The following is a 25,289-nucleotide window of genomic DNA, read 5'->3' on the forward strand; positions in this document are numbered from 1 at the left end:
TGAAACAAGGCTCAAACAATTGGCAAAGTTCATAATTCTGTTAATTTGCATATTCAACAAATGCCTACCTTTTGCTGTGGGGTGTGTGCCAGCATTCTGGCAATAAAGATTCTGTGTGAGATGAGCTCCAGCCAGGCATATACAAAACCAGGTGCTTTAGTAGGCCTCAGGATGTGAAAGGTGTTGCTTTATTTAAATAAAAAGAGAAAAAAAAAAAGAATAATTAGCTTTACGTCCACAGTGTGTTAAAAAAGAATAATTGTAAAATATTTCTAGCTTTACTGACGGATTTCAGCACTACTGGCAACAAGCACACAGGATAATGATACACAAGATTGCTGACGCTATAACTGCAAACAGTTCACTGAAACGTTTCCCCATGTTGGTGTAACAAATCATATGCATCCTAAATGTCAACCCTAAGCATCAGGAGAATTGAAGTGTATTCAATTCTGTGCAGTGTAATCTGAAAGTAAACCATGTAGAACACAGTGGGGTTTTTGAGGGGACTTTCTTTTTATAGCAAGTATCCACAGGAATCCACTTAAGTATTAGCTGATATGAACTGAGGAGCTTGTCAGGACTAAAGCCTAACTGTTGCGTGACATCAAGGAGGGGATGGGTGGGTTGGGTGGGGAGTCTGGACTAAGGCGCAAAAATCAGAACACGTGTAACACCAGACTAGTTAAACCGAGTTCTAACTCTAGAATCAGGCTTGCGTTACCAGAAGGCTGTGAGGGTCTGGAAGTTGATGGTCTCCAGTACATGCTCTGGAGCGTTGAGTTCAAGCAGCAGCATAATGAAGATGCGGTGGTATGGCAACTGTTGGAAATCCGTCTGCCGCACATCATGATCCTGGATCAGCACGCCCACTACAATGCCCAAGACCTACACACACACACACCAAAAGACATTTAAGGCAAGCCATAAACACATGGCTGATTGATTTTGTAGGATTTTTGTTTTTCAAAACAAACAGCACAAAAATGAATTACACGTTTGCCACTAACAAGCTACAAATTAGATCATGAGTTACATAGTGTTACTGGTATGCAATGTTACACAAAGCACATGGGTCTATTTGGCTGCAGGTCGTCATGTCAACCCAACACGCTTTAACTAACACAACGCTTTTGTGAATTCAGCCTTATGGTGCTTTAAAAAAAAAAGCCAACCAACAAATGAGGCAAGTCTACACAATAAAAAAAAATAGACCTTGTATTATGGGTAATGTACCGCACTAAGCAAAGGTCACCTGATATTCTTTTCCACTGACCTTATTTAGGAGGTTGATCTTGGTGACTGTGTTCGTGGCCTCTCCGGAATGTTTGACAAGCAGGGCAATGAGGCGCACAAAAGCATCCAGGTTTTGGTAGCATTTGGAGCGGATAATCGATGCGCTGGCGGCTGGGTTGTGCTGCTGTTCGGCCTGAGCACGGTAACTGATCTCTACGCACATTTCTGTGCACAAGCGGAAGAAACGAGTGATGAGGTCATCAGTCTTCAGAATGCCTTGCTGATGCATCTGCGTATTGAGACAAGCATGAGAGAACGAGTGCAAAGTTTAACCACCCACATACAAATGTTAGAAAATAATGGTGTGTAATAATAAACGTATAGTATAAAAGTGTGGACTGGTCAAACAGTGATGTTATCTAACCTGGCCAACAAAGGCAGAGAAGGCTTTGGTACTGTCTCTGCCAGCAGCTGCAGAGTGGTACAAAGTGACCCACTCTCTTAGCAGATACTCTGCTTTTTCACGAAGGCCTGGAGGGTCATCATATTCAGAAGCTTGTGAAATCCCAGAATGCATCATAAAATTGGGTCCTCCATGGTGCCGGTCAATCATGGCTTCGTAGTTAGAGCGGACAACATCCATCAGCTGTGGCAGGCTGAAAAGCATGTGTACCTTTGTTATGGACACTGGTCGGGATATCATGCTTTAATATTAATAATGATGTCTTAACCTGCAGAGCAAATCAAAAAGTGTGTGCTTACCCTTCAGGTGCATTGGCTCTGGAGTGTGCACAGGTCCTCATGAGGGTCTCGATGGTGTGGAACAGATCTGCCTCTGTAATGTGGCTCACACTCCGTTCATCCACAAGCAGCAGCTTAACCAGCTGCATAGCAAACGCCACCGCCATGTAGTGCAGGCCGTTCTCCATCGACTGGGAAGGAAAATAAGCAGGAACATTTTAATATAGCAAAAAAAATGCAATAACTAACAATAATAATAATAATACACAGACATGTTTTAAAAATAGGACAAGCAAGCATGAAAGATGCAAAAAGGATAAAGAAACAGAATATTTATGTTCAATAACAACTTTATAGTCCTCAAATGGTGCAGTCTCTGGATTTGAATCTCAGTGCTGCTATTGGCCGGCAGAAGCCCTGCAATGGATTGCCACCCCATCGAGGGTTATTCTGCCTTGCACCAAGTGTTTCTTAGTGAAACCAGACTCTGACAGGATAACATTGTTAATAACCACTTTTTGCAGATCAGGGTCACAGTGGGTCTGGCACCAACGGCTCCAATTCACCAGTTTACACTTAAAGAAATTTATTCAATGTACGTTTTGCATATCAAAGAATGTACCAAGAGAAATCCAAATAAAGTTTATTTCACTTCTTTAACCAGAGGTGAGTTTTAAACTTGGACCCAAGAAACCCTGTTGCAATGCTGCACCAAGTACACAAAAACCCACAAGAGCAAAAACACCAACAGAAGAAAAACACGTGAAACAAGGTTAAAAAAGAAAACTGATGAGGACAAATAATGATGAACAAAATTAATAACTCAATAAATGACTATACCTGGGCAAGGTGAAGGTCGTATTGCTGCATGTTGACCAAGTGATTTCTGATCAGGAGCTCCACTGCCTCGACGTTGTACTTGTACTCATCCCGACATTCAATTAGGCACCTGAACCATTTACAGGAGATATTAAATTAGACCAAATATTTCATATAAAGGCAGCAAAAAAAATGGCAAGCTGGTACTTACCTAGTGATCTGTTTGTTACACCACTGTGGTCCGTAGGCACGGCTGTCCTGCAATGCCTTCAGCACCAGCAGATGGCACTCTCTGTAGCTTAGCAGCAACTCTGCATCAGCACCACTGGTGGCATCCAACAGGCCCTCAACAGACTGAAAAGGGAAAAAAGGTCAATATTTCGAACATGTGCAGTAACCCAGTGCATAAATAAAATCAGTGAATAAGAAGTGTTCATTACACCTTAATTTGTGTGTTTTAACGTACCTTCTGGAGCAGACCCAGGGCAGTGATGCCATCACGAGAGTTACGTGCCATCACAACAGCCTCAAGCAGGCTGCGGAGGGCCTGGGCTTGTGGATTCATGGCCAGTGCTGGTGGGATGGCATGCAGGTGCTGCTCCAAATCAGAGATGCACTTATCATAGATGTGAGCCATGTCATCTGTGGGCCAAGCCTGCTGTTGCTAAAGCAGAAGAAAGGTTTCAGGATTCAACTAAAGCCATTTAAAATAAGAGAACTCTAAATAGGCTTCAGAAAACTGTTGTCACCCAAAAGTCCACCACTTCAATGCAGAAATGTCTATCACACTAGCATGACCGTTCCTCGTGCAATACTGACTAAGGGCTGAAGTCACATTACCATGTTTCCAGCCTTACCACACATTAACAAAGATTTCTCCAGATTTCCTGAATCTTTTTCACACTCTGTACAGTAGATACTAAAAGACCTAAATTATTTGCATTCTTGCTTTGAGAAATGTATAAAAGACTGGGTATAAAAGGAGGATCCACCAAGACTCAATCACAATACCCTCAACTGTTACCAGTTCACCTGGTTATTGCACAATGGATATTTTGTTGGTAACAAAAAAAAAAAAAAAAGCATTAACAAATTTAGTTCCAATTATTTTATTGCACAAAATGTTACTTGTACATGTAATTTTAACCCTGAAAACAATGTAAAACAAGTTTAAGTACTATTTTTAAGCATACCTTCATAGGCTGGGCAAGGAATCCAGTGGGTTGAGAAAGATCATTGCTTGGCAGAAATCCTGGCACATTGCGAGCAAACTCCTCATAAACAGCCAGCTGTTTAGGGTCCACACCACCCACCTACAGAACAGGAAGAAGTTTACAAATGACAAGAAACTACTTACAGATTTAGTTTTTTGGTTGTTAAGATAAAACCCTTCTCAAATACATCTGGACATCCAAACTTTTTCGATTGATCTGTAATACCCAAGCTACTGACTATACTGATACTGGTTTGGTTTATATATAAAAGGACATTACTCTGAATGCACATCCAGCACATGCAGGTTTTTGAGAAACAGACATAAAAAAAAAAGAATGCCAGGTCCAACAGAACTGGTTCACTCTACTTGAGGTCGTCTTTATAATTTGGCCAAATGTAGTGACATCTAACACATTTCTTACTTATGCAATGCCACATGAGACACAGCAGATGTTTGACCACTTCTATCGTTTATTTCTGGTTAGTCAGTGGCTGCCTTGCGGTCGTCATTCAATTGACATTATAAGCGGAGTACTAAACAGCTGACGTAAACTGAGGTTTCCCATAATTGGATTACAGAAGTTTGTGAACCCAACAGCTGGAGAGTTGACATGTGATTAGCAGTAATTGAACTGTGGTTTGTCTGTAAATGCACTTCCCTGCCTGTCTGCCAGTGGTAAATGTTACAAAAGCAATAAATATTTCAGAGAGCACTTAAAAGCAGGTAAAGACTTACCTTGAGCCGGATTTGCTCTGGCATACGCTCTGCTTGATAAGTGAGCACCATGGGGTCACAGTAACGTCTGCCTTCCTGACGAGCATGTTTCCTCAGTTCAAACTCCTACAGCAGAGAGAACACAAGCAGAGCCACGGGTTAAATACTTTATGCTTTTGTAGGCATTAAATATTCAGCACTAACCAGGTATTAGGCAGATCTGTTCTAATGTTCTTTCCAACCATTGGTCCTAATGTACTAAATCAGCTTGCTTGTGGCCGGGAAAGCTTATGCATGATTTTTAATCATTAACATTTATCTGACAAAATGTTTTAAACATAACTGCTGTTGGATATTTATTTTAAGCCAACATTTAGCATAGTCCGAATAATTGTAACATCCACGCAAACCTCTCATTTTGTACTAAACCCCTGGCTATTGTTCTTTTTTTTAAAATCCTATACCCCCCCCCTTTGTTTCTCAGTCTACTCATTTCCAGTTCCTGATTGTGAATCTGCTGCTGCTTGCACAATCCCCAATCTGATCAAGAAGAGCAGATCACCAATCTGCACCACCCATCTGCCAGTGTTGAGTTCCCACACAGAGTAAATGAAAGTATAAAAAAAGAATTATAAGCAACTTCGAATAGAAAAGTAGTCTGTCCAAGCAGGCAGTTCTTACAGTGGCCAATCTCTTGTCCATCTCGGGTCCAGCTTTCTCCACAGCTGTCTTCTGGATAAAGCAGCAGGCCAGCTCACAGTTGTCTTGAGCAACGCGAGCAGCAGCTTCCTCCATCATATCCCTTTGCTGAGGTGTAGGAGCCTGTGTAACATAACCAGCATTAAAACACACAAAAGAAACAAAAGAAACAACAACAAAAAAACCACAATAACCCTCAAACTAAACATGTACTAATCTCATTTGCAGATGGTTTTCCAAAGATAACAGGACAACATACCCTGAGAGCAGCAGCAAAAGCATTCTTCAGGTTGGTGGCAATGCTCATCACTAGCGGCTCTCTGCAGGTGATCATGGCCATACCAGCAGTTAGGTTGCGCATCATGTGGTGAGCTGCGACACGCATGTGCGATTCCTCAGAGTCCAGAGCAAAGTCCTTTCGAACAATCTGCTCACATGTGGTCATGGCTATCTTGATGGAGCGGTCAACCACAGGATGAACGAGCTCTTGTACAGCACGTTCGATGGCAGTCCTTACACACTGCTTCAGCTGAGGATGTGCCTGCAGCAGGGGGATCTGCTCAGACAAGAAAAAACGGGTGGGGGAGATGGACAATTAATTCAAACACCAAATTATCAACATTCATGACTTGATTACAGAGCTTTGATTACAAAGATTAAGTCTCATCACCTTCACAGTAAATGTCCAATAACTACAATGCAGTTACAAAGAGCAATGAACAATAAGTAGTACAGCTCATGTAGATTTGATTAAAAGCTCATAGCCAATCATATTTTGGTTGTAGAAAGCAACAGTGTTCCAACAAAAAGCATCTAACAACAATGGCTACAAACAGAAAGTTTGATTAGGTAGTTTTGTTATTTGTAATTTGGTAGGTTTGTTACATCAAGATTACATTTAAGAAATTAACCTTTTTTTTTAATGTAAAACAGACACCAGAGAAAAGAGCAAACTAACTACAGACAACATCTTTGTTTGAGCTTGCAGAAAAAACAGCAAACAGACCAGATATCCTCAATAAATCCATTCCACCTCACTGACTGCAGGTTGATAACTAATCATCTCTTGAGTGAAGTACAAACAGGTTAGACTTTTTAGATGAAAAGTAACAAGGTGAGAATGTTACACAAGTTTACTTACATTGCTGTTGATGTTAATGTGAGGGGCCAAGCCCGCCAGTGCATAAACATTGATGTCATGGTAGCTGAACTGTGGAGTTGGTGGCCCTGTGGTGGTGGCGGTTGCTGTAGCAGCTGGAGTGGAGGGGGCGGCTGAAAAGGCAGAGAAGTCCCCTGTTGATCAAAAACACTAAAGGGGTTAAAAACTTACCGAGGGAAAAGCTAATTAAACATACAGGCGTCAGCAGAAAAATAGCAGTAGAGAATACATGTTGAGGAAGAATGGGCATGAGTACAGAGCATACAGGTTATACTTGTCAATGATCAGTTGTGGCAAGGTGTAGATAAACTGTGACAGCCACATAAATCATCTACACACCGCTGTTTTAGCATGAAGAATGAAAGGCATTATACGATGTAGCTCATATGTACAAACTCACAGACCTACTGTTCACAAACTTAAGCTGAATTAATAAATATGAATTTTTTGCATCTTACCAGCTGCATGTAACTAACATACCGATGTCTGTAGTGAGTCACATAACTACAAATTATTTGACAATGTATAAAATCAATACATGAATGTCTACAAAATAATCAAAAGCAAATACTAAATGTACAAGGACTGCTATACATAATATATAAATAATTTCAATTTTTTTGTAATAAAACACCCTATGCGTCTTTCCTCTGCTCCACATGATATTCAAACTCTAGCGCTTAAGATCTCAGCAGCGATAGGCCAGTTTTTTACTGCTTCCCCACCCGAGAGCCCAATAAAGTGTGTTTTTGATTAAAAAAAGAAAAGGCTATATATAAAAACAATCACACACAGTATTAGGCTGCACATGGAGCAGAGAAAATATGCAGCTTTAGTATTCCACCCTGAGTCTTAAACCACCTCTTATTTACTATACAGTGTGTTCAAAATACCAACCTCACCAATGAAAAGAGGATGCATGCTCTTGTGCACTTTTTATACTAAATGTAGTTTATACATGCATTCTTCAGTTTACATGATACAAAAATGTACTAAACACAAGGTCACACACTTAAGGGCGCATTCACATGAGAAGGTAAAAAAAATAATTAGTGCGAATATGCATTTGTGTGGAATAACCGTCAAATCCACTCTTACAGCTAAACAGAGATGTATGTGGATGCTTTATTTTCCTCAACGTTTCACTTTTAAATGTGTTATAGCTCAGGGTGCTGAGAAATTGTGAAAATCAGCTTTTCCAAGAGTCTAAAACACAACGTTAAAAAAGCTTAAATGAGGTTTAATGTATTAAATGAATGACCTAGGAACACTAAACCTCTCAATTATTAATGCTCATTAAGTTCTCTCCACTAATTGAATTCCTCGGTCGTCGTTTTAGTACAATAAGTCACATTAAGCTTTGTTCACGTTAAGCGCTGTTCCTACTGCCTGCGTTACTTTTACCATGTCATATTAAACAGTCAGTTTAATTGGAGGCGCTTTGAACTTGACCCAGTTTGTCACTGACCTTTTCAATCAGGTAAACTTTGAGCGCCATGGCAAGAGAAGCAGCACCACCACACTCCATGAAAAAAAAAAAAAGGTTTTGCCCCTTCTCATGTGAATGTGCTCTAAGAGCAGAATAAACAACAAAGCCATTATGCAAGACAACTGTGCTATATACCTGTGGTAACTACTGGCAGCATTTCTTCAGGTGGTTTGGTTTCTTTTTTCGGTGCAGACAGCTGCTCTTCGAGATTCTTCAGTTTATCTTTGTCTTTCAGCAGGTTACCTGGCTTCAGATCATTAATGTCCAGAGACAGGTTTTTACAAAGCACCTCAATCTCAAACTTCAGGTTTAGCTGTAAAGTCAAAGCAGGAATATCAGCTTTTAGCTACATGAACAGAATTTACAGAACTGTGCTTAAAGTCTGAAAATTCACCAACCTTCAGATCATGCTCTTGGTGTAGCTCTGCTAATACATTCATGATAGCCATAGTCCAAGGGTTCTGTGGTCTGAAAACCTAAAAAAAAAAAAAATTTAGCTTACTTAAACTACTCTGTAAAAGTTTTAAAAATCATCAACACTGAGTTTAAACAAGGACGCTCGGGTTAGCCCACTACTGGGTTTGAATTCCCAGCGGTGCTATCGACCGTTTGGGCGTCTACATAAAGACAAGATTGGCTTTGTTGTTTTGAGGGGGGCTGGCCTTGAAAGTTCTAGATGAAAACTTGTCTGAGAGATGAGATTAGTCAGCTAAAGAAACAAATTAAGAAGCCTACTATAAAGCAATGGTTTTGCATTCACCATTTTGCTGGCACAGATTATAGCTATATGTGTTACACGTACATGTTTTTTAAATTATCTGACCAAATTATTGGCCGCAAGTGGTCGAGTGAAAAACGGTATATCTAGCCTATTAATGAGTAGGCAATAACTGTTGGATATGAGAAGTGGAAGTAAAAGAACTGGCCGACAACCTTCTGGGTGCATTTCCTTTACAGCCTTAATTAACTTTTAATGATACCCACCATTAGTACTAATTAAGTCCTGCGAGATCCAATAGTTCAGCAAGTTTTTTTTATTATTTCCCCCCTTTATCTCCTAATCTAGGATAAGATTGTGAATCCACTGCCACTTGAACAACCCTCTATCTGATCAAGAAGAGCGTATCACCACACATCCTCCAAAACACGTGCTTAATCTGTGGCCACATCTTATAACCAAACACAGCCAATTGTGTTTGGACACCTAGCCAGGCCAGAGACTCTGCTAAGATTAAAACAAACTCAGGTTCAAAAACTCAGCAGTGGTGTGCTAGTGCATGAGACTGCTGCGGCATCTGAGCGCACGTTCAGCAGTTCTTTAGTGAAACACTTTTTATATTCAATAGGCATCTTGTTAACTTGTGTATAAACTTTTTAAACAGAGTGCACACACAACTAAAGGAGATGTTAAAAAGTAGAAAAGATTACTTACCACACTACGCAGGCTGGACTCCAGAACTTTAGCCACGAAGGGGACCACATAAAGCAGTTCTTGCTGGCCTTTTACATAAGCCTCCAGTAACAGAGACTTCAGCTCCAAATCCTGCACAGCATAACATTACCATCAAGGTCAAGCTTGTTTCCAAAATTAGTTATGCTAGCATTATATTACGTAAGCTTTTACTGCCGTGCCAATATTACACATATAAAAAACCACTTTATACTCACAGTATAAAGGATGGGTTTGTTCTTTGCCAGAGTGATCATGCCAAGCCAGTGGCCCAAGTTCTTTAGCAGGGATCGATCAGAGAAATTAGCAGCTGCCTTGTCAGAGGTAAGGAGAACCTAAAGAACGAGCAAGTTTAACAAAATAAAATAAGAAAAAAAGAAACTTCATATAACGACTGCTCAGAACATGTAGCACTTCACAATTCCACATTACCTTAATGTTCCTGTAGGTCTCGTTTAGAACCATTTTAACAAACTCTGGGTTTTTCAGTGTGTCCAGGAAGTTGGAATAAAGACTGTGGAAGTTTGGCTCGATGCTGACACGTTTCATCACAAGGTACTGAGACACCCAGGGCATAAACTCTTCCTTCACAGTCTCTTTCAGCTCTTCAACCTTGAACACACAAAGATCAGTGATGTTTAGGCCATTTCTGTTGAGCTTAAAAATAGCTATGCTACATTTCTCTTGTGTACTATTGCATTTTCAGTCAACGTGTTAATGGTAAAGCACCAACTACTGACTGTCAACTGTTACCTCATTCAGCTGATCGCTAAAAAACAGCTGCATTTTGAAAATATGCACTACTACTAAAAACAAATCATATTGCTTTGGTACCTTTTGAGACATGTTGGATTGGGAAAGGTTGTTGAAAATAAAGGCTATTTTCTCCTGCACGTTCTCTGGAGGCTCCACAATTCTTTCGGTTTGATCTGTGGCCACCAGTAGCGTGTCGATGTTTGTGGTGTTAATTGAAGGCTGTGGATACAAAGCAGAAGCACATTACACAACGTCGTCACAACAAAAGCATGGCTAAGACTTAAAACCATGGAAGTCCCAGAAAGATTGGTGCCAACAGTCAAATCTATAAGTTTAGTCTGGCATGCACACTTTCTAATACTCACTGGCACATCCTTCTTAAAACCTACTGCAGTGGGCCGGGTGATGGTGGAGGTTTTGGCAACGGTTGTGGTGGTCGTCGTGGTGGTCACCAAGGTGCAGGCCTGGCCTGGAGGAGGTACTTTGGGGGGCTGAGACTGAGCCTGAGCCTGAGCAAGAGCCAAACTGCCTGGTGTGGTGATGGAACCCTGCATCTTTACAGGAGGGTCACGAGACTGCTGACCGTACTCTATATACTGTGCAAATAAAAAATCAAATGATTAATAACAGCGCTTACTTTAACACAGCCAAACTGTTTTGCAACACTGCACATTTGTTTATCTGTCTAGCTTTAGCCCTGAAGGCCCACAGCCCTGCAAGGTCATTGTGGATGTGTTGGGAAAGAAAAAAAAAAAAACAACACTGCAGGGTAGTCAGCCTCCATGACTAAAGTTGAAATGTTTACATTTAAGGCATTTAGTAGACATACAATAGTGACTGAGAACAATGCAGGCAGATTTGGTTAAGCGCCTTCCTTAGGGGCCTAACAGCAGCAACTTGGTGGCGGCGGGGTTTGAACAACCTTCATTCACAATTATGGCATTTAGCAGACAACTTTATCCAAGGTGACGTTTAATTGCTTGAATTATATTCAGTCATAATTGTGGATTAAGGACCTTGATCAGCTGCCCAAAAGTGGCAACTGAGCTTGAATGAACAACTCTGATAATAAGTCCAGTACCTTAACCACTGAACTACCACTGCCCTCAAATTATAAAAAAAAAAACTGGTTCAGCATAGCAAGTTCTAAAACTTAAATCTAATGAAAAACAATCCTTAGCTTATAAATTCAACCAAAACCCTCTTTTTGTGTACCGTAAGTCAATGTATGGTCCTTTTTTGGTTTAAGTAAAGATGAATGCAAGAGTAAATTCAGAATAATCGAATAATTTACCTCCTGCAGATGGTGGGGAAACTGCAGAAAATGGCCAATGGATGCCAAGTGCTGACAATACTGCGGATAATCCTTCAATCTACAAAGAAAGGAATTAGATGTACATTAATAACTATAATCTTTAGGAGAATCTCATTCCTCCCTACACAGAGAAAGATGAGTCCAGTTGCTTTAATCAAAGAACAAAATATTACCTGTTTTTAAACCGATCCAGTGCAGCAATACCAAAGTAATACATTTTAGTGTCATAAGGCTTGCGCAAGGCCTCCAGGACGTATCGCAAGGCGAGCCCAAGTGCCATGTAGGTGACCAAGCCCTTCTCTATGATGCCTCCAAACAGACAGGCTGTAATGTGCAGCTCTTTATCCGGGTACTGAGGGAAGAAGCGGTACTCCTCAAACAGGTTCCTCAGCATGCAGTTAAAAACCTCCCGCTCCCGCTTTATGTTCGAGTCCTTAAACCTCTGTAGCATTTCCAGCACCTTAAACAGAAGGGAAAAAATACTGATTGCACAATAGCTACCAATTTGTAAGAGGTATTCGTATATACTTCCTCAAATACATGTAAACAGTTGCTTATGGAAGATAATGCATGTGAACAAGCCTAAAGGCAAACAGCTATTCTATATGCACAGGCTCACAAAACCTAGTGACGAGTCAATCTGAACAGAAAAAAGGAATGCTTTTAACCTTGAGCTTTTACAGGCATCACTTTACTTTAGCACTTTTAATGTACATATAAAAATGTTACACACATCTATTCAAAAACTTAGAACACAGCAAATATCTATTTAGGGTTCAACAGTAAGGCTTCAACACTCAAACATCTGAGTAATCATCTAGCACATTAAACACAATTTGCTACCATTTTTCCCCCTCAACTCTATTAGATCATTAGAAGGAGATACAAACCCCCATTATATGGGCAGACAGATATTTCCTAGATTTTGTAGGCTATATGTTTGAGTTTTATGCAATCACCATTGGTACTCTGCAATTTATAATTAAGTGCATTTCAGTTTAACCAATCAGCTGCAAGAACACTGTAGATTCATCCAGTGAGCTACAACTGGCATCAAGTAGGCCTGTTCAAGTTGGCAAAAGGTAAAAGTTCCCACTAAGGGCCACACATTACACTCTAAAACATTGCAATATTTTCAGAATTGGGATCACCATAAATGAAAACATTTGGTTTTAGATACGTCTGTAGTACAGCACAATGTACGATTAGAGAAGAACAAGGGTCTTATTAAGCATTGTTGCTATTATATTCCAAGAAATCTTTCCAACTGACTGCAGGTGCTGTGTGCAGGTTTACCTCATCCACAGACATGGTAGGGTGAGGAGGGTGGTTGTAGATTCGCTGAAAGTAGCTGTTGGCCTCATCGTCGATCTCCTTACTAAAGTGCTGGTTCGCCTCGGGCCACACCTGAGACAGGTCAGCTAGCAAAAAACAAGGCAAAAAAAATTTATTTAAATTTATTATTATTTATTATTTTAAAATATTATTTATTAAGCCAAAAAATTAAAACATGCAAATTAATAAACTGTTCCAGACAAGCAGCTTGTTACATTTAAGACAAATGAAACTCAATGCTGGATCACAGTAGAAGTTAAGCCAAGCTAAATATTGCCGTAATTATGTAAAACATCACGTTTCTTCCTCAGACAAGTCCAGTTTGAAGTGTGTCAGGGGGAGCAAAATTTGAAATGCTTATAGTGGAGAGAACTGTAATTTGGAAGCTTAAACCATGCACATAACAGTGAATGCATTTTACAGAAGACTGATTTGAACAGGCAGGTCAAATTTAAGGGAGGAGGGAAAAAAAGCTGAGGATCCCAGCTCTCAGTCTTATCACCACTTAGAAACCTTTGACTTACAATGCTGGAAGGTGGGTGGGTTCATTCCTGATGAGCTCATCTTCCTCGGACCAAACGGATCACTGCTCACTGCTGGCATGCTTATTCCTGAACCAATGCCACTTAATCTGGCTGATGTTAACGGACCTGTCAAAACAAAATTATTTCAGTGTTAAAACTTAGCAACCAGGCTACACAGCAAGAGCTTGTAAATTATTATTTCCATTTAGATGTGCTGATCAGCAGCTGCACGATTACTGTGTACATATCAAAAGCCACCCTTCTTTTGATCAAGATAATAAATTACAAGGGCCTAAACCAATTCAATTAACTACATTTCAAGACTTAAGAACCCTTTGCACAGTCTGTTTTTTTGGACTTCTTAAAGGGCCTGTGCCAAACTTGAAATAAAAAAATACTTGAATGTCTCAGAAACTGGTTAATGTCTTCATCCGATGGAATTCCTTTCGTACTTGTTTATTCATTTTAACTGACCAGTTCATCCCAGTCAGGTTTGCAGTGGGTTCAACACCAAGTACAAGGCGAAAAGCACACCCTGTACCCACGCCAATCCAACCGAAATTCCCAATCTACACATAGAAGCATTTTAGAGGAGCTTATTTACCTTTTACACAACATAAGGAAACTAAGTACCTGAAGGGAACCCCCAGGCAAATAGAATATGTAAAACTCAGGCACTGAACTGACAGCCTTAAGAAAACATTAACTCTATTATTTGTGGATCTACAGTACCAGTCAAAAGTTTGGACACACTCATTCCTGTGGTTTTTCTTGATTTTTTTATTTAATTTTCAACATTGTAGATTAATAATGAAGACAAGGTGACTAATGAAGGCAAAAAAGTGTTAAACAAACCAGAATAGGTTTTACATTTTATATTCTTTAAAGTAGCCATCTTTTGCTTTGATGACAGCTTTGCACACTTTTTGGCATTTTCTCAATCAGCTTCATGAGGTAGCCACCTAGAATGGTTTTCAATTAATGTTTGTGCTTTGTATAGAGTTAATTTCTGGAATTTCTTGCTTTTTTAATGTGTTTGAGACCATCAGTTGTGCTGTGCAGCGGTAGAGTTGGTAAAATATAAAACATATTCTGGTTTGTTTAACATTTTTTTGTTCACTACATAATTCAATATGTGTTCCTTCATAGTTTGGATGTCTTCAGTATTAATCTACAATGTAGAAAATAAAAATAATCAAGAAAAACCACTGAAGAGAAGGTGTCCAAACTTTTGACTGGTACTGTATACCAAACAGGTATGTTCCTGAAATCCTAGGATGAACTCACTGATGCATGAATGCTAAACTTTTTGGTACCATTTTGAATTCCACAGATTTAGACTGATTGTGCTGAAGTAAAGCATGGGATGTACTCCTAGCAATCATGAGTGGCTTGCAAAAGTTGACAACTACACTTTCATTAACATGCAGGTTTGGCCAGCTATATGTAAACATGCTGTTTAAACATAGTGCTGGTTATGTAAACTAAACCATTAAAATCTTTTAAGTGGTACCTGGTAGCTGGGAAGATAGGCTGCTAATTCCACCAAAGGCGGTGCTGGGGTTGGGATTGGTCAGAGGGGGAAAGGCCTTGGCAGGGGACTGAGGGTTGCTAAATGCTGAACTCAGTGGTGCAGGGAATCCTGGCATGTTCTGTGTGTGAGATGTAGCTGTGCTGCTCAGACTTAGAGAGCCCATTGCAGTAAGAGGGTCCACCTGAATAAGAGGAACAAGAGGTCATTTAGTCATTCAAACAAACATTTTTTTAAATGGCCCTACAATGTTAAAAAGCATGGGTCCTACCGGGGAGATGGCATCCAGGCTGCTGGTGCTGGGAGCACGGCCCTTTGGCATAACTCCTGGCGGCGGCTGGCGTGCCTTGTTCATTACATTGCTACAGTTAGCCACCATGGTCAGAATGGTTTCCGACAGCTCTTGAGAAACACTCCTGTTTTTATGAACAAGGATGAACATGGGTCACAACCTTGAAAAAACCTAATCAAAACGTATTTTTGTGCAATGTTAAACAATGCCCAAGATGAATTCCACATAAGCTGGTCACAACGGGGCTGGGCACATATTGCCACTTACAGCAGCATTAAGGCTGTTTACATGATACGCATCAAACCCCTTTTATCTCCTAATCTAGTAATTTCCTATTCTTGATTGTGAATCTGATTATCTAGGCCAGATTACCACAGGTCCGCTCTAACATGTGTCCAATCTAGGGCTGCTTATCATCACCTACCAGAGTTGGGTTCCCACACAACGCCATTTTGTCTCAATAAATACACTTTCAAAAGGTCAGTAAGTAAACCGGTTCTAAGTTTAAACAGAATGCCAAAGCAACAAATCTGCATGGTGCGGTACAGCATAGGTAGCGCAGTGGCAAGCTAGGCGAGACCACCTCACTCTATAGGAGGCACAGGCAGCACAGAAGCGGTTTTGCCACGCATCATGTGAATCTAGCTTAACGAAACATTTGACTGGTAAGCACATTCGAACCTATTCTACCCATTTACTTCCCTATAGCAACACTGATTGCAACACTATTACTGCTGAAGAAAATGTGTATTTATACATTTGCTTAAAAACAATTCTAATTTTGAGTTGAATTAGAACACAATGAGAATTATAATAAAATACCAATTAATCATTTCCTTTAATACATAGCAAGTACGTAATGCTCACCCTGCACAGGACTGCAGGCAGGCCAGCATAGTGGCAAGAGTTTCTGGAGGCAGTTGTGCACTTTTAGGCTGGTCCTTTTCTGGAGCGAGGCCTCCCATGATGGTGGGACAGCGTCTTTTCAGGAAAGTCACACACGCCTGGATAAAGGGCTCCTAAAAAAAAATCCAAAAAAAAATTTAGACACCGTCTTATTACCGATCACCAAATCATGACATATGCGCATACACTTACCCCATGTTCTCTGATTTTATCAGTCAGCCATTTATCAAGTTTGAGGTATTCTCGGCGAGAGGCAAGTGCAGCAAGATCAATAACAAAGGCAAATGGAGTACCATTTAGCAGCATAGATAGAGACTGAAACACACAAAACAACACCAGTGTAAACAGAAAGGTCATTACTGACATTATAATTAGCTCTCTTGCTAGGATTTTGTGAAAAATTACACAAACCTTCAAGTCCTGAGCAACATCCAGGATGCGCGAGAGTTTGGCCTGGTCATACTGTTCACCTCTCATGTACCATTCTGCCATAGAGTGCATGATGAGCTGTCGAATAGATGGAGACTGGCCCTAAAATCCAGAGAGAGGAGTGTTAATTGTGTGTTGTATTTTGTAGAAACATACAAGATGCAATAAACATGTAATAACAATCTTAAAAAAATAAATAAAATTAAAAAACATCCCACATACCTGCCCATGCCAGGCATAGTGCAGGATGATGGCAGAGTTGGGGTGGTTGCCTAAAAAGATGGGCATTAATGTGGAGATGAGCTCATGGCGCAGCGTATGCCAGGACGTGCTGATTTGTAGCAGGGCTAGCACCAGCATATCCGGGCAGTGCTTGATAGGGAAGCTGAAAAGCTGCTTGACCTGTTCGTACTGGCCCACCTCAGACAGTCGTAGAAGACTCTCTACAAGGTCCAGGCTTTTCCTGCAAAATGCCAAAGAACACATGAGATCAGACTGACAGCTTGCTATCAGTGAAAGTTGCAAGTTTTGTATAGACATTATCCACAGGAAAATATTAAAACCAGAACTTTGACAAAACTAAAAAGACAGGAGCATTGCAGGCACCGGATTAAAATCTAATTAAGTGAAGCTGCATTAGGCTTTAAGTGTCATGTATGTACTTAAAATAGTTTAATCCACATACAATATGCCTGGACCAACCAGATACAAATGTCAGTCCATGGGTGCTATTTGCTTTTTAACAGCATGTCTACCCCCATTGCACATATAACAGCCTCTACTGGTCTTCTGGGAAGGCTTTAAAATGTTTTTAAGAGGGTTTTACTAATGTGTCCATTTAGTCAAGAGAATTTGCAGGGTTAGACAATGAGACAATGTCTGACCCACAAGTGACGTTGCAATCTTTTTCAACTTGGCAAGTCTTTAAGGCACTTAGTGTTTATAAGACGTTTCACAGAGTTTTGCTGCAACTGTTTCATCAAGTGTGTCAAAAACATCTGAACTTCAACATTTGGAGTGGCATCTAATGACTCCTAGCCTTATAGTGTAAGTAGAGATTATAACTGAATTACAGACCATGTTGCTATCTCCCGGTTGTCATCCTCAGGTGGAGCTTTAAGGATGTCGATGGCAACAGTGTGACAGGGGTAATCTGCAAAGCAGAACACCTCTGGACTCATCAAGGACTGCTGGATAAATGAGAGCTGAAACAAAAATTAAGAAATGATAAGAATTGAAATAGCCAACAGCCCATACCAGAGTTTAAAAGGACAATACTGGCATTTCCTAACTGGCAATGTTCAGAAATGTTATTTACACTTGCTGGTTTATGATGCCATAAACTAAACTGTTACATATAAATTCTGGACACAAACATTTGGTGAAATGTATTTTTAAAAAGTGTGGTACAAAATTAAGGCTCAAATGCACTAAATTCACTGGGAAAAATTACTGGAACAGAAATAAAAAAAATGCTCATGATTACACAGGTAAAAGAAAATTGGTAAGAGATATTGTTTGAATAAGGCTGTCAGTTAAAATTGTCTTTTGTATTTAGACATGTACAGAGATGTTTTGTGGGGGACTTTCAACCCACTGAATATAAAAGTGTGAAACACCACAACTCAAATTACATGTAGGCACACCCAAACAGAAACCGAAACCGCTCATACAAAGTGTTACCGAGTGGCAGCAATGGTACCAAAACCACTATGAACTTTATCCTACCTGCTGTTGTAGGTGCTGAATAATCAAACCCACAACACATGTCAGCCATGTTACCAAAAAATCTACTGTCCTACCAGCATTTTGAAATTCTGCTGTGATAACCCAAAGGTTGCCAGATTTCTGAGTTATGAGTGCACAGTATAACATTTTTTTTGGAAAGAGTCATTTTAGCTCAAATGCTTTTAAATGCACCAATCTACTGTTTACACACATGCACTTCCTCAATCAATTCATGATAAAAAATACCAGCCGATACCATGCCCCAAAAATAATAAGTGCATAAGTCAGATGACTTTACATATTTACTCAAAAGAACACTACATCTCTGGAATCAAAGAACTTTATGTATTCTTGTTTACATCATTAACACACACATGGAAGTTGAAGGCTTCAGTCTCAAAATGTAATTATTACCTGGCCCTCAGCATGCTTCCATGGTCTATAGATGAGATCCACAGGGAAGACCTCCAAACCCAACCCCCTCTGGATACCAAACACCACCATCTGCAGTCCTTTACTGTCCCGGATCATAAAGCCTGAATGGTCCAGCTCATAGGTGACCTCCTTAAAATTCAGATTGGGGTTCTGATAGGAAGTAAAGCATCCACAATTACACATGTATTAATAAAGTGCTGACACACAAAAAGCAGATTAAACTACTGACCATCAATAGCATGGTAATAATTAGAGATGCATGAGTACCGATACTGGTATCGGGTATTTGCCCGATACCGCGCTCATTAACTCGTACTCGCAAACGAGGCTCCGATACTAAACATCCGATACCGTGTGCCTAGTGCACGTTGCTGCGTTATGTCTAGTTCACACTACACGATTTTTGCCCTGATTTTCGCTCGGCGACTGGTCGGCGCTAGATTTGCCGGCTCGGGAGCAACTCGGCGTTCGCTCGGCGATCAAAACTCGGCTCTCGATCGCCAAGTGTGAACTATCCAACAACTCGATCCGACCGGCTCACCGAGCGCTCGAGTTTTCTAGCACGTCAGATATCTGATCTCAGATGTGCGACTGGGAATGAGTGACCTGTCGAACAGCCAATGAGAACGCAGGATACGGTGTGAGGGGAAACGCAGGAGAGGAGTGTAAACAGGTGGGACAGGGGGATAATATAGTTTATATCAGAATACACCGGCACACACACGTTTTACAGTATTTCTGACCTGATCGTTCTCTACAAAACATAACAACAAAACACCAACATTGCAAAAATATTTATTAACCTCCAACTCACTACAGAGCCAAATCCACTCAGATTCATTTATTTTTCCTCCTTGATTTCATCACGTCAGCGCACAAACACTTTGATCACTCGCTACTTGTTGACGTGCATTTTTGGACGTGGTATCATTAAACTTCTCGCCACTTCTCACGTGTGTTTTTGTTAAAAAAAAAAAAAAAAAAAAAAATAAAATAAAAAAATAAAAAAATAATGGTATCGATGCATCCCTAGTAATAATAACTAGGAATCACAATGCAAAAGGTTGTACTTACGAGTTCCTTAACAACATCAATCAGAACTTCTACATTCCAGGTGTGGAGCTGGGAGCTATCGCTTTTGTCCTTTCCATCACTCCAGATGCCACTGCCTGGAGCGGAGATGGACTGAAGCAAAATAAAGATATTAGTAACAATGAAATGTGACAAAACCCACTGAAAAGTGAAGGGACATGTAGTGTTAGAGCTTATACCTGTAGCGGGATTCCATCAGAAAGGCCAGAATGAGTGCGAGCCATCATGCCCAACACTCTGGCCACCTGGCTGGCTGTCACCTCACGCACCCCATACTGCAGGATTATATTCCTACATTCATCAACGCTGGACACACAAACAGTAAACTTTAGCCAAGTTCATCATCAGTTTAATATAAACAAACTAATGTTTTTAAATTTAAAAAAGCACCTTGCACAAAAGCCATAACCAACTTCTTGCATAAAGTCTGCAAGAGAACTCTCCATCATGGTCTTGGCTAACTCTCCAGAGTCTGGCAGGATCCTGTCCATAAGAATGTCCCGTTTCTCAGGGTAAAGCAGTGGTGCAAGCACCACAGGACAGCGCTCCTGCGGGAAATCTGCACAATACCAGTGTTAATAGTATCACTCAAGCACAGAAGAGCCTAAATTATTTTCTACCCCAAAACAGCAAGAAAAGGTCAAAGACTTACATGTACTTTTTTTTTTTTTAATAGTCCAGTAGTAACATTTATTAAATGGAGGTCAAAACCACAAGTACAAATAAACTTTTCTTTATTAAAACATTTAATTTAAACTAATTTATTTTGACAGCCTAATTGAAACACACAATAGACAAGTAGATCATTTCCTTTAAAATGCGCATCATAGCTAAGAGATTTAGGAAGCCCATTCTTCGTTAGGCAATTTGAAGCACATCCTGTTTGTTGATAGCCCATGTACACAGTCTAGCCTCAAACTTAATGGGGAATGGGAAAATAAGCTGTTTAGCCTTGCCAGGTTGGCAAATCATTAAATCAAAGTGATTAATGTGTATTACAATTTAGCAGCTGCCATCACTTTAAACAAACGATATTCTCACTGCATGACTGAGATAGCTTGTTGCCAAAACAAAAGTTGTAAGCCAGCCACTCCTGGTAAAATGACCAGCAAATTAATCTTTATCCAACAAAACTAATTTTATTATTTAACAGACCCACATGCTTGTGATCAGCTTCCAAGTACCAAAAATCACTGTACCTCTGCACAGTGTTTTGAGGAAAGCGTCGATCTGTTCTTGCCCGACTCCGCTGGAGCCCTTCTGCCCAAACAGTAGGTGCGAGAGGAGCAAGTGCAGAGCCTCTATGGCAATGTCCTGAAAGCCACCTTCTTGGCTCCCTCCAAGGTCTGCGTCCACGTATGAGCGCAGGAGATCTGGGAGCTTCTGCTTTACAAACTGTGCAGCTGCCAGGGTACAGGAAATAGGTTAGAGATCAGCTTTGGTTCCAAACCATCAAAGACAAATGACCACCCATAAAGTTTTAACAGCCTAGACTTATTTGAGATGGCCAGTCACTAAATTATGGAAAACAATTGAAGAAAATGACTGCCATAGTGCCACAGGATTAGTGCTTGACAAGTGCTTGATCACATAATCTCTGTTCTGGTATTCCACTTGCCCAATGATCTGAACACTCAATGTTTACTTATTGATAATACTGATAAAACTTAGCAACACATGTAGATGAAATAGCCAAAATCCATTATTTGGAAAAGGTATTTATTAAAGTTTGGTAAAAGTAACAGAGCATGGACACCTACCAAACCCTCGAAGGTCTGCGTAACCGGAGTTTAAAAGAGCAAGGCCAAAGATAACCTGGTTCAACACAGGAAGAAGTATAATACAAACTCAAGGTTAGAAATCTTCTCAGATACACTAAAGAGCATCATCTCCTTGACAGTATTTTTACATACCTCCTGAACCTTGCTTAGCTTTAGAACTTTGCTTAGTTGAGGAAACAAATGTTGTGATGGCTTCAAACTCTGGTATATGGAAACAGAAAATATTGGTAATTCACACCACAAAGTATCACTATGGTTGTTTTCAAAGCATCCATAGCTCACCCACCTTCTGATAGTGCAGAGGATTGTCAATAGCGTAGCAGAGAGTTGAAATGAAATTTGGTTTTGTGATGAGAGACACACACTCCTGAATCAGAAATTGTGTCTTTTGAGCAACAAGGGAACAAAGAGGCAAAGCTTTAGAAACATAGTTATTGACCTCATTTCCTAATGGTTTGCAATCAAAAAGGTAAGAGGAAAATGTTTACATCAGGTAGCGTTCTAATCTATTAACAATCACTAAAACAAAACCGCCAAATTACATATACAGTGGCTTGCAAAAGTATTCATACCCCTTGAACTTTTCCATATTTTGTCACATTACAACCACAAACATAAATATATTTCACTGGAATTTAATGTGAAAGACCAACACAAAGTGGTATACAATTGTGAAGTGGAACGAAAGTTATACATGATTCAAAACATTTTTTACAAATAAAAAACTGAAAAGTGCGGTGTGCAAAAGTATCCAGCCCCCCCTGAGTCAATACTTTGTGGAACCACCTTTTGCTGCAATTACAGCTGCAAGTCTTTTAGGGTATGTCTCCACCAGCTTTGCACATCTAGTGACTGACATTTTTGCCCATTCTTCTTTGCAAAACAGCTCAAGCTCAGTCAGATTAGATGGAGAGCGTTTGTGAACAGCAGTTTTCAGATCTTGCCACAAATTCTCGATTGGGTTTAGGTCTGGACTTTGACTGGGCCGTTCTAACACATGAATATGTTTCGTTTTAAACCATTCCATTGTAGCCCTGGCTTTATGTTTAGGGTCGTTGTCCTGCTGGAAGGTGAACCTCCGCCCCAGTCTCAAGTCTTTTGCAGACTCCAACAGGTTTTCTTCCAAGATTGCCCTGTATTTGGCTCCATCCATCTTCCCATCAACTTTGACCAACTTCCCTGTCCCTGCTGAAGAGAAGCAGCCCCAGAGCATGATGCTGCCACCACCATATTTGACAGTGGGGATGGTGTGTTCAGAGTGATGTGCAGTGTTAATTCTCCGCCACACATAGCGTTTTGCATTTAGGCCAAAAAGTTCAATTTTGGCCTCATCTGACCAAAGCACCTTGTTCCACATGTTTGCTGTGTCCCCAACATGGCTTCTGGCAAACTGCAAATGGGACTTTTTATGGTTTTCTTTTAACAATGGCTTTCTTCTTGCCACTCTTCCATAAAGACCACATTTGTGCAGTGCATGACTAATAGTTGTCCTGTGGACAGATTCCCCCACCTGAGCTGTGGATCTCTGCATTTCTTCCAGAGTCACCATGGGCCTCTTGGCTGCATCTCTGATCAGTGCACTCCTTGTTCGGCCTGTAAGTTTAGGTGGACGGCCTTGTCTTGGTAGGTTTACAGTTGTGCCATATTCTTTCCATTTCCGGATAATGGATTGAACAGTGCTCCGTGAGATGTTCAAAGCTTGGGAAATCTTTTTATAGCCTAAGCCTGCTTTAAACTTCTCCACAACCTTATTCCTGACCTGTCTGGTGTGTTCTTTGGACTTCATAATGCTGTTTACTCCCCAATATTCTCTTAACCAACCTCTGAGGCCGTCACGGAGCAGCTGTATTTGTACTGAGATTAGATTACACACAGGTGGACTCTTTTTAGTCATTAGCAGTCATCAGGCAACTTCTGAATGCAATTGGTTGCACTCAGAGAAAAGGGGGCTGGATAATTTTGCACACCGCACTTTTCAGTTTTTTATTTGTAAAAAATGTTTTGAATCATGTATAATTTTCCTTCCACTTCACAATTGTATACCACTTTGTGTTGGTCTTTCACATTAAATTCCAGTAAAATATATTTATGTTTGTGGTTGTAATGTGACAAAATATGGAAAAGTTCAAGGGGTATGAATACTTTTGCAAGCCACTGTATTAGCTCAGGTCTATGTTTTCCAATTCCAGTAACCGCTTTTAACAATATTCATTTTTAAACATGATGATCAGCAAAATAAGGTCCAATAAATCAATTTAGTCAATTGTGCATACAAGCTACTTTGTTTGGCACACAAGCTGCATAGCATTCATTCACATTTACGGTGTGAGATAATTAACCATATACATCAGGCTAAAACATCATAACGTATGTAGACAGTCAGAAGTATTAACTATAACGCTTTTCTTCCCCTAGTAAAATAAGAAAATATAAACAGCACATGAACACACTACCTGGTGGAAATCTTTGCCACTGCTTTTACCATCGCCACTGAAATCCACATGGGAAAAGAGACAACGTAATAGATGTCTGTCTGCCTCAGGGCCGTGACGATTCACAATCTACAAGAAAGAGTGTGTTCGATTTTGATCACGTAAGACGCAATGACAAATGAACACCAACTGCATCAGTTTTCAAGACTGGTTGAAAAAAAAAAAATCACTATAGAACCTAAATTGCAATAAGACAAGGTCCATGAGATCAGACAATTCATTCCAGATTTGACAATACTATAAAATGTTGACTAAATAAGCAGCCATTCTAACACTTAAAAACATGGGCATCAAAACACAAACTCACATGCTGTATCTCTTGCTGGCTGGCTCTGTAGTTTTTCTTGGTTAAATTGTCCACCAGGTAGCTGATTTGAGACAAAGCCAGCGAGAGCGAGTCAAGATTCATTGCTGGTTGGGGCGGAAGCAGGCGGCCGAGCCCGGCGCAAAATCACCATTATTCCCCTTTAGTCACTTCGATGATAAAGTTACCTTTACTCCCCTCCCCCCCCACAGGTGTTGAAGTGTCTGTGTGTTCCAACAGGCTACTACTTGGTGGGTTGTGATTCAGTGTGCAGTCCTTCAGTGCAGGTTCAAGAGTGACATCTAGACAAATGGAGAAGAGGAGAGAAGTGTAAGTATTGAGAACATAAATCAAAACAAAATAAAGTTTTGACTATTGATCAGTCAGCACTTAACGTTCCAACAGTCTTAGCGTAACAAACAGATGGAAATCAGATCAAACAATACATAAAATTCAGAATTTCAGGCCTAAATAGTATTGGATAGTATTGAACCCTAGAATAGTATAGGACCCTGCTGCCATCCTAATCCTTCTAAATTTATCTCAATTTTTAAATAACATCTCCTGAAACTGGTACCTACAGTGAAGGTCAAATGTTTAGCCTTTTCTGTACCAGTATTGTTAAAATGAGTGCATTTTTGAATTACGTGACTACTTTTATATAACTGCTGTAAACCGATAATCGTAATTAGCAAGCAAAAATGCACCTCAATATTTTCTGTGGGTGTCATTTTAACAGAGGTCTGATCAGAGAAATTCAAGGTAATATAAAATTACTGTCGCAGCAAGAAAGGCAGACACTGGTTAGCCAACAGTATAATTCCAAACCGTCCAAAATTACCTGAG

At 40.2% G+C, this 25,289-nt stretch overlaps 1 protein-coding gene across 3 annotated transcripts in view; it reads right to left on the minus strand.

Annotated features, from left to right (window-relative positions):
• Positions 1 to 25,289, minus strand: part of cnot1 (CCR4-NOT transcription complex, subunit 1) — a 33,833-nt gene that overhangs the window by 4,267 nt on the left and 4,277 nt on the right. Inside the window, exons 2-42 of one of the 3 annotated variants that reach the window (XM_063000768.1) lie at positions 24,447 to 24,745; positions 24,101 to 24,208; positions 21,934 to 22,032; positions 21,780 to 21,848; positions 21,627 to 21,681; positions 21,066 to 21,269; positions 20,257 to 20,425; positions 20,046 to 20,172; positions 19,849 to 19,959; positions 18,754 to 18,924; positions 17,689 to 17,816; positions 16,834 to 17,074; positions 16,594 to 16,713; positions 16,375 to 16,497; positions 16,144 to 16,295; positions 15,256 to 15,400; positions 14,967 to 15,168; positions 13,454 to 13,579; positions 12,891 to 13,015; positions 11,768 to 12,054; positions 11,574 to 11,652; positions 10,669 to 10,875; positions 10,358 to 10,498; positions 9,956 to 10,135; positions 9,742 to 9,858; positions 9,506 to 9,616; positions 8,472 to 8,549; positions 8,209 to 8,386; positions 6,567 to 6,718; positions 5,685 to 5,981; positions 5,408 to 5,548; positions 4,748 to 4,852; positions 3,990 to 4,109; positions 3,263 to 3,460; positions 3,008 to 3,150; positions 2,818 to 2,926; positions 1,999 to 2,168; positions 1,661 to 1,892; positions 1,277 to 1,525; positions 725 to 888; positions 69 to 186 (exon numbers count right to left, since the gene is read on the minus strand). In XM_063000768.1, the coding sequence (XP_062856838.1) occupies positions 69 to 186; positions 725 to 888; positions 1,277 to 1,525; positions 1,661 to 1,892; positions 1,999 to 2,168; positions 2,818 to 2,926; positions 3,008 to 3,150; positions 3,263 to 3,460; positions 3,990 to 4,109; positions 4,748 to 4,852; positions 5,408 to 5,548; positions 5,685 to 5,981; positions 6,567 to 6,718; positions 8,209 to 8,386; positions 8,472 to 8,549; positions 9,506 to 9,616; positions 9,742 to 9,858; positions 9,956 to 10,135; positions 10,358 to 10,498; positions 10,669 to 10,875; positions 11,574 to 11,652; positions 11,768 to 12,054; positions 12,891 to 13,015; positions 13,454 to 13,579; positions 14,967 to 15,168; positions 15,256 to 15,400; positions 16,144 to 16,295; positions 16,375 to 16,497; positions 16,594 to 16,713; positions 16,834 to 17,074; positions 17,689 to 17,816; positions 18,754 to 18,924; positions 19,849 to 19,959; positions 20,046 to 20,172; positions 20,257 to 20,425; positions 21,066 to 21,269; positions 21,627 to 21,681; positions 21,780 to 21,848; positions 21,934 to 22,032; positions 24,101 to 24,208; positions 24,447 to 24,548 (6,153 nt within the window). In that variant the 5' untranslated portion in view covers positions 24,549 to 24,745. Of the gene's footprint in view, positions 1 to 68; positions 187 to 724; positions 889 to 1,276; positions 1,526 to 1,660; positions 1,893 to 1,998; positions 2,169 to 2,817; positions 2,927 to 3,007; positions 3,151 to 3,262; positions 3,461 to 3,989; positions 4,110 to 4,747; positions 4,853 to 5,407; positions 5,549 to 5,684; positions 5,982 to 6,566; positions 6,719 to 8,208; positions 8,387 to 8,471; positions 8,550 to 9,505; positions 9,617 to 9,741; positions 9,859 to 9,955; positions 10,136 to 10,357; positions 10,499 to 10,644; positions 10,876 to 11,573; positions 11,653 to 11,767; positions 12,055 to 12,890; positions 13,016 to 13,453; positions 13,580 to 14,966; positions 15,169 to 15,255; positions 15,401 to 16,143; positions 16,296 to 16,374; positions 16,498 to 16,593; positions 16,714 to 16,833; positions 17,075 to 17,688; positions 17,817 to 18,753; positions 18,925 to 19,848; positions 19,960 to 20,045; positions 20,173 to 20,256; positions 20,426 to 21,065; positions 21,270 to 21,626; positions 21,682 to 21,779; positions 21,849 to 21,933; positions 22,033 to 24,100; positions 24,209 to 24,446; positions 24,746 to 25,289 lie in introns of those variants that run through there. The other 2 variants (XM_063000767.1, XM_063000769.1) reach the window with 2 other exon arrangements.

The sequence above is a fragment of the Trichomycterus rosablanca genome, chromosome 8, assembly GCF_030014385.1.
Source record: "Trichomycterus rosablanca isolate fTriRos1 chromosome 8, fTriRos1.hap1, whole genome shotgun sequence".
In the NCBI taxonomy this organism is placed as follows: domain Eukaryota; kingdom Metazoa; phylum Chordata; class Actinopteri; order Siluriformes; family Trichomycteridae; genus Trichomycterus; species Trichomycterus rosablanca.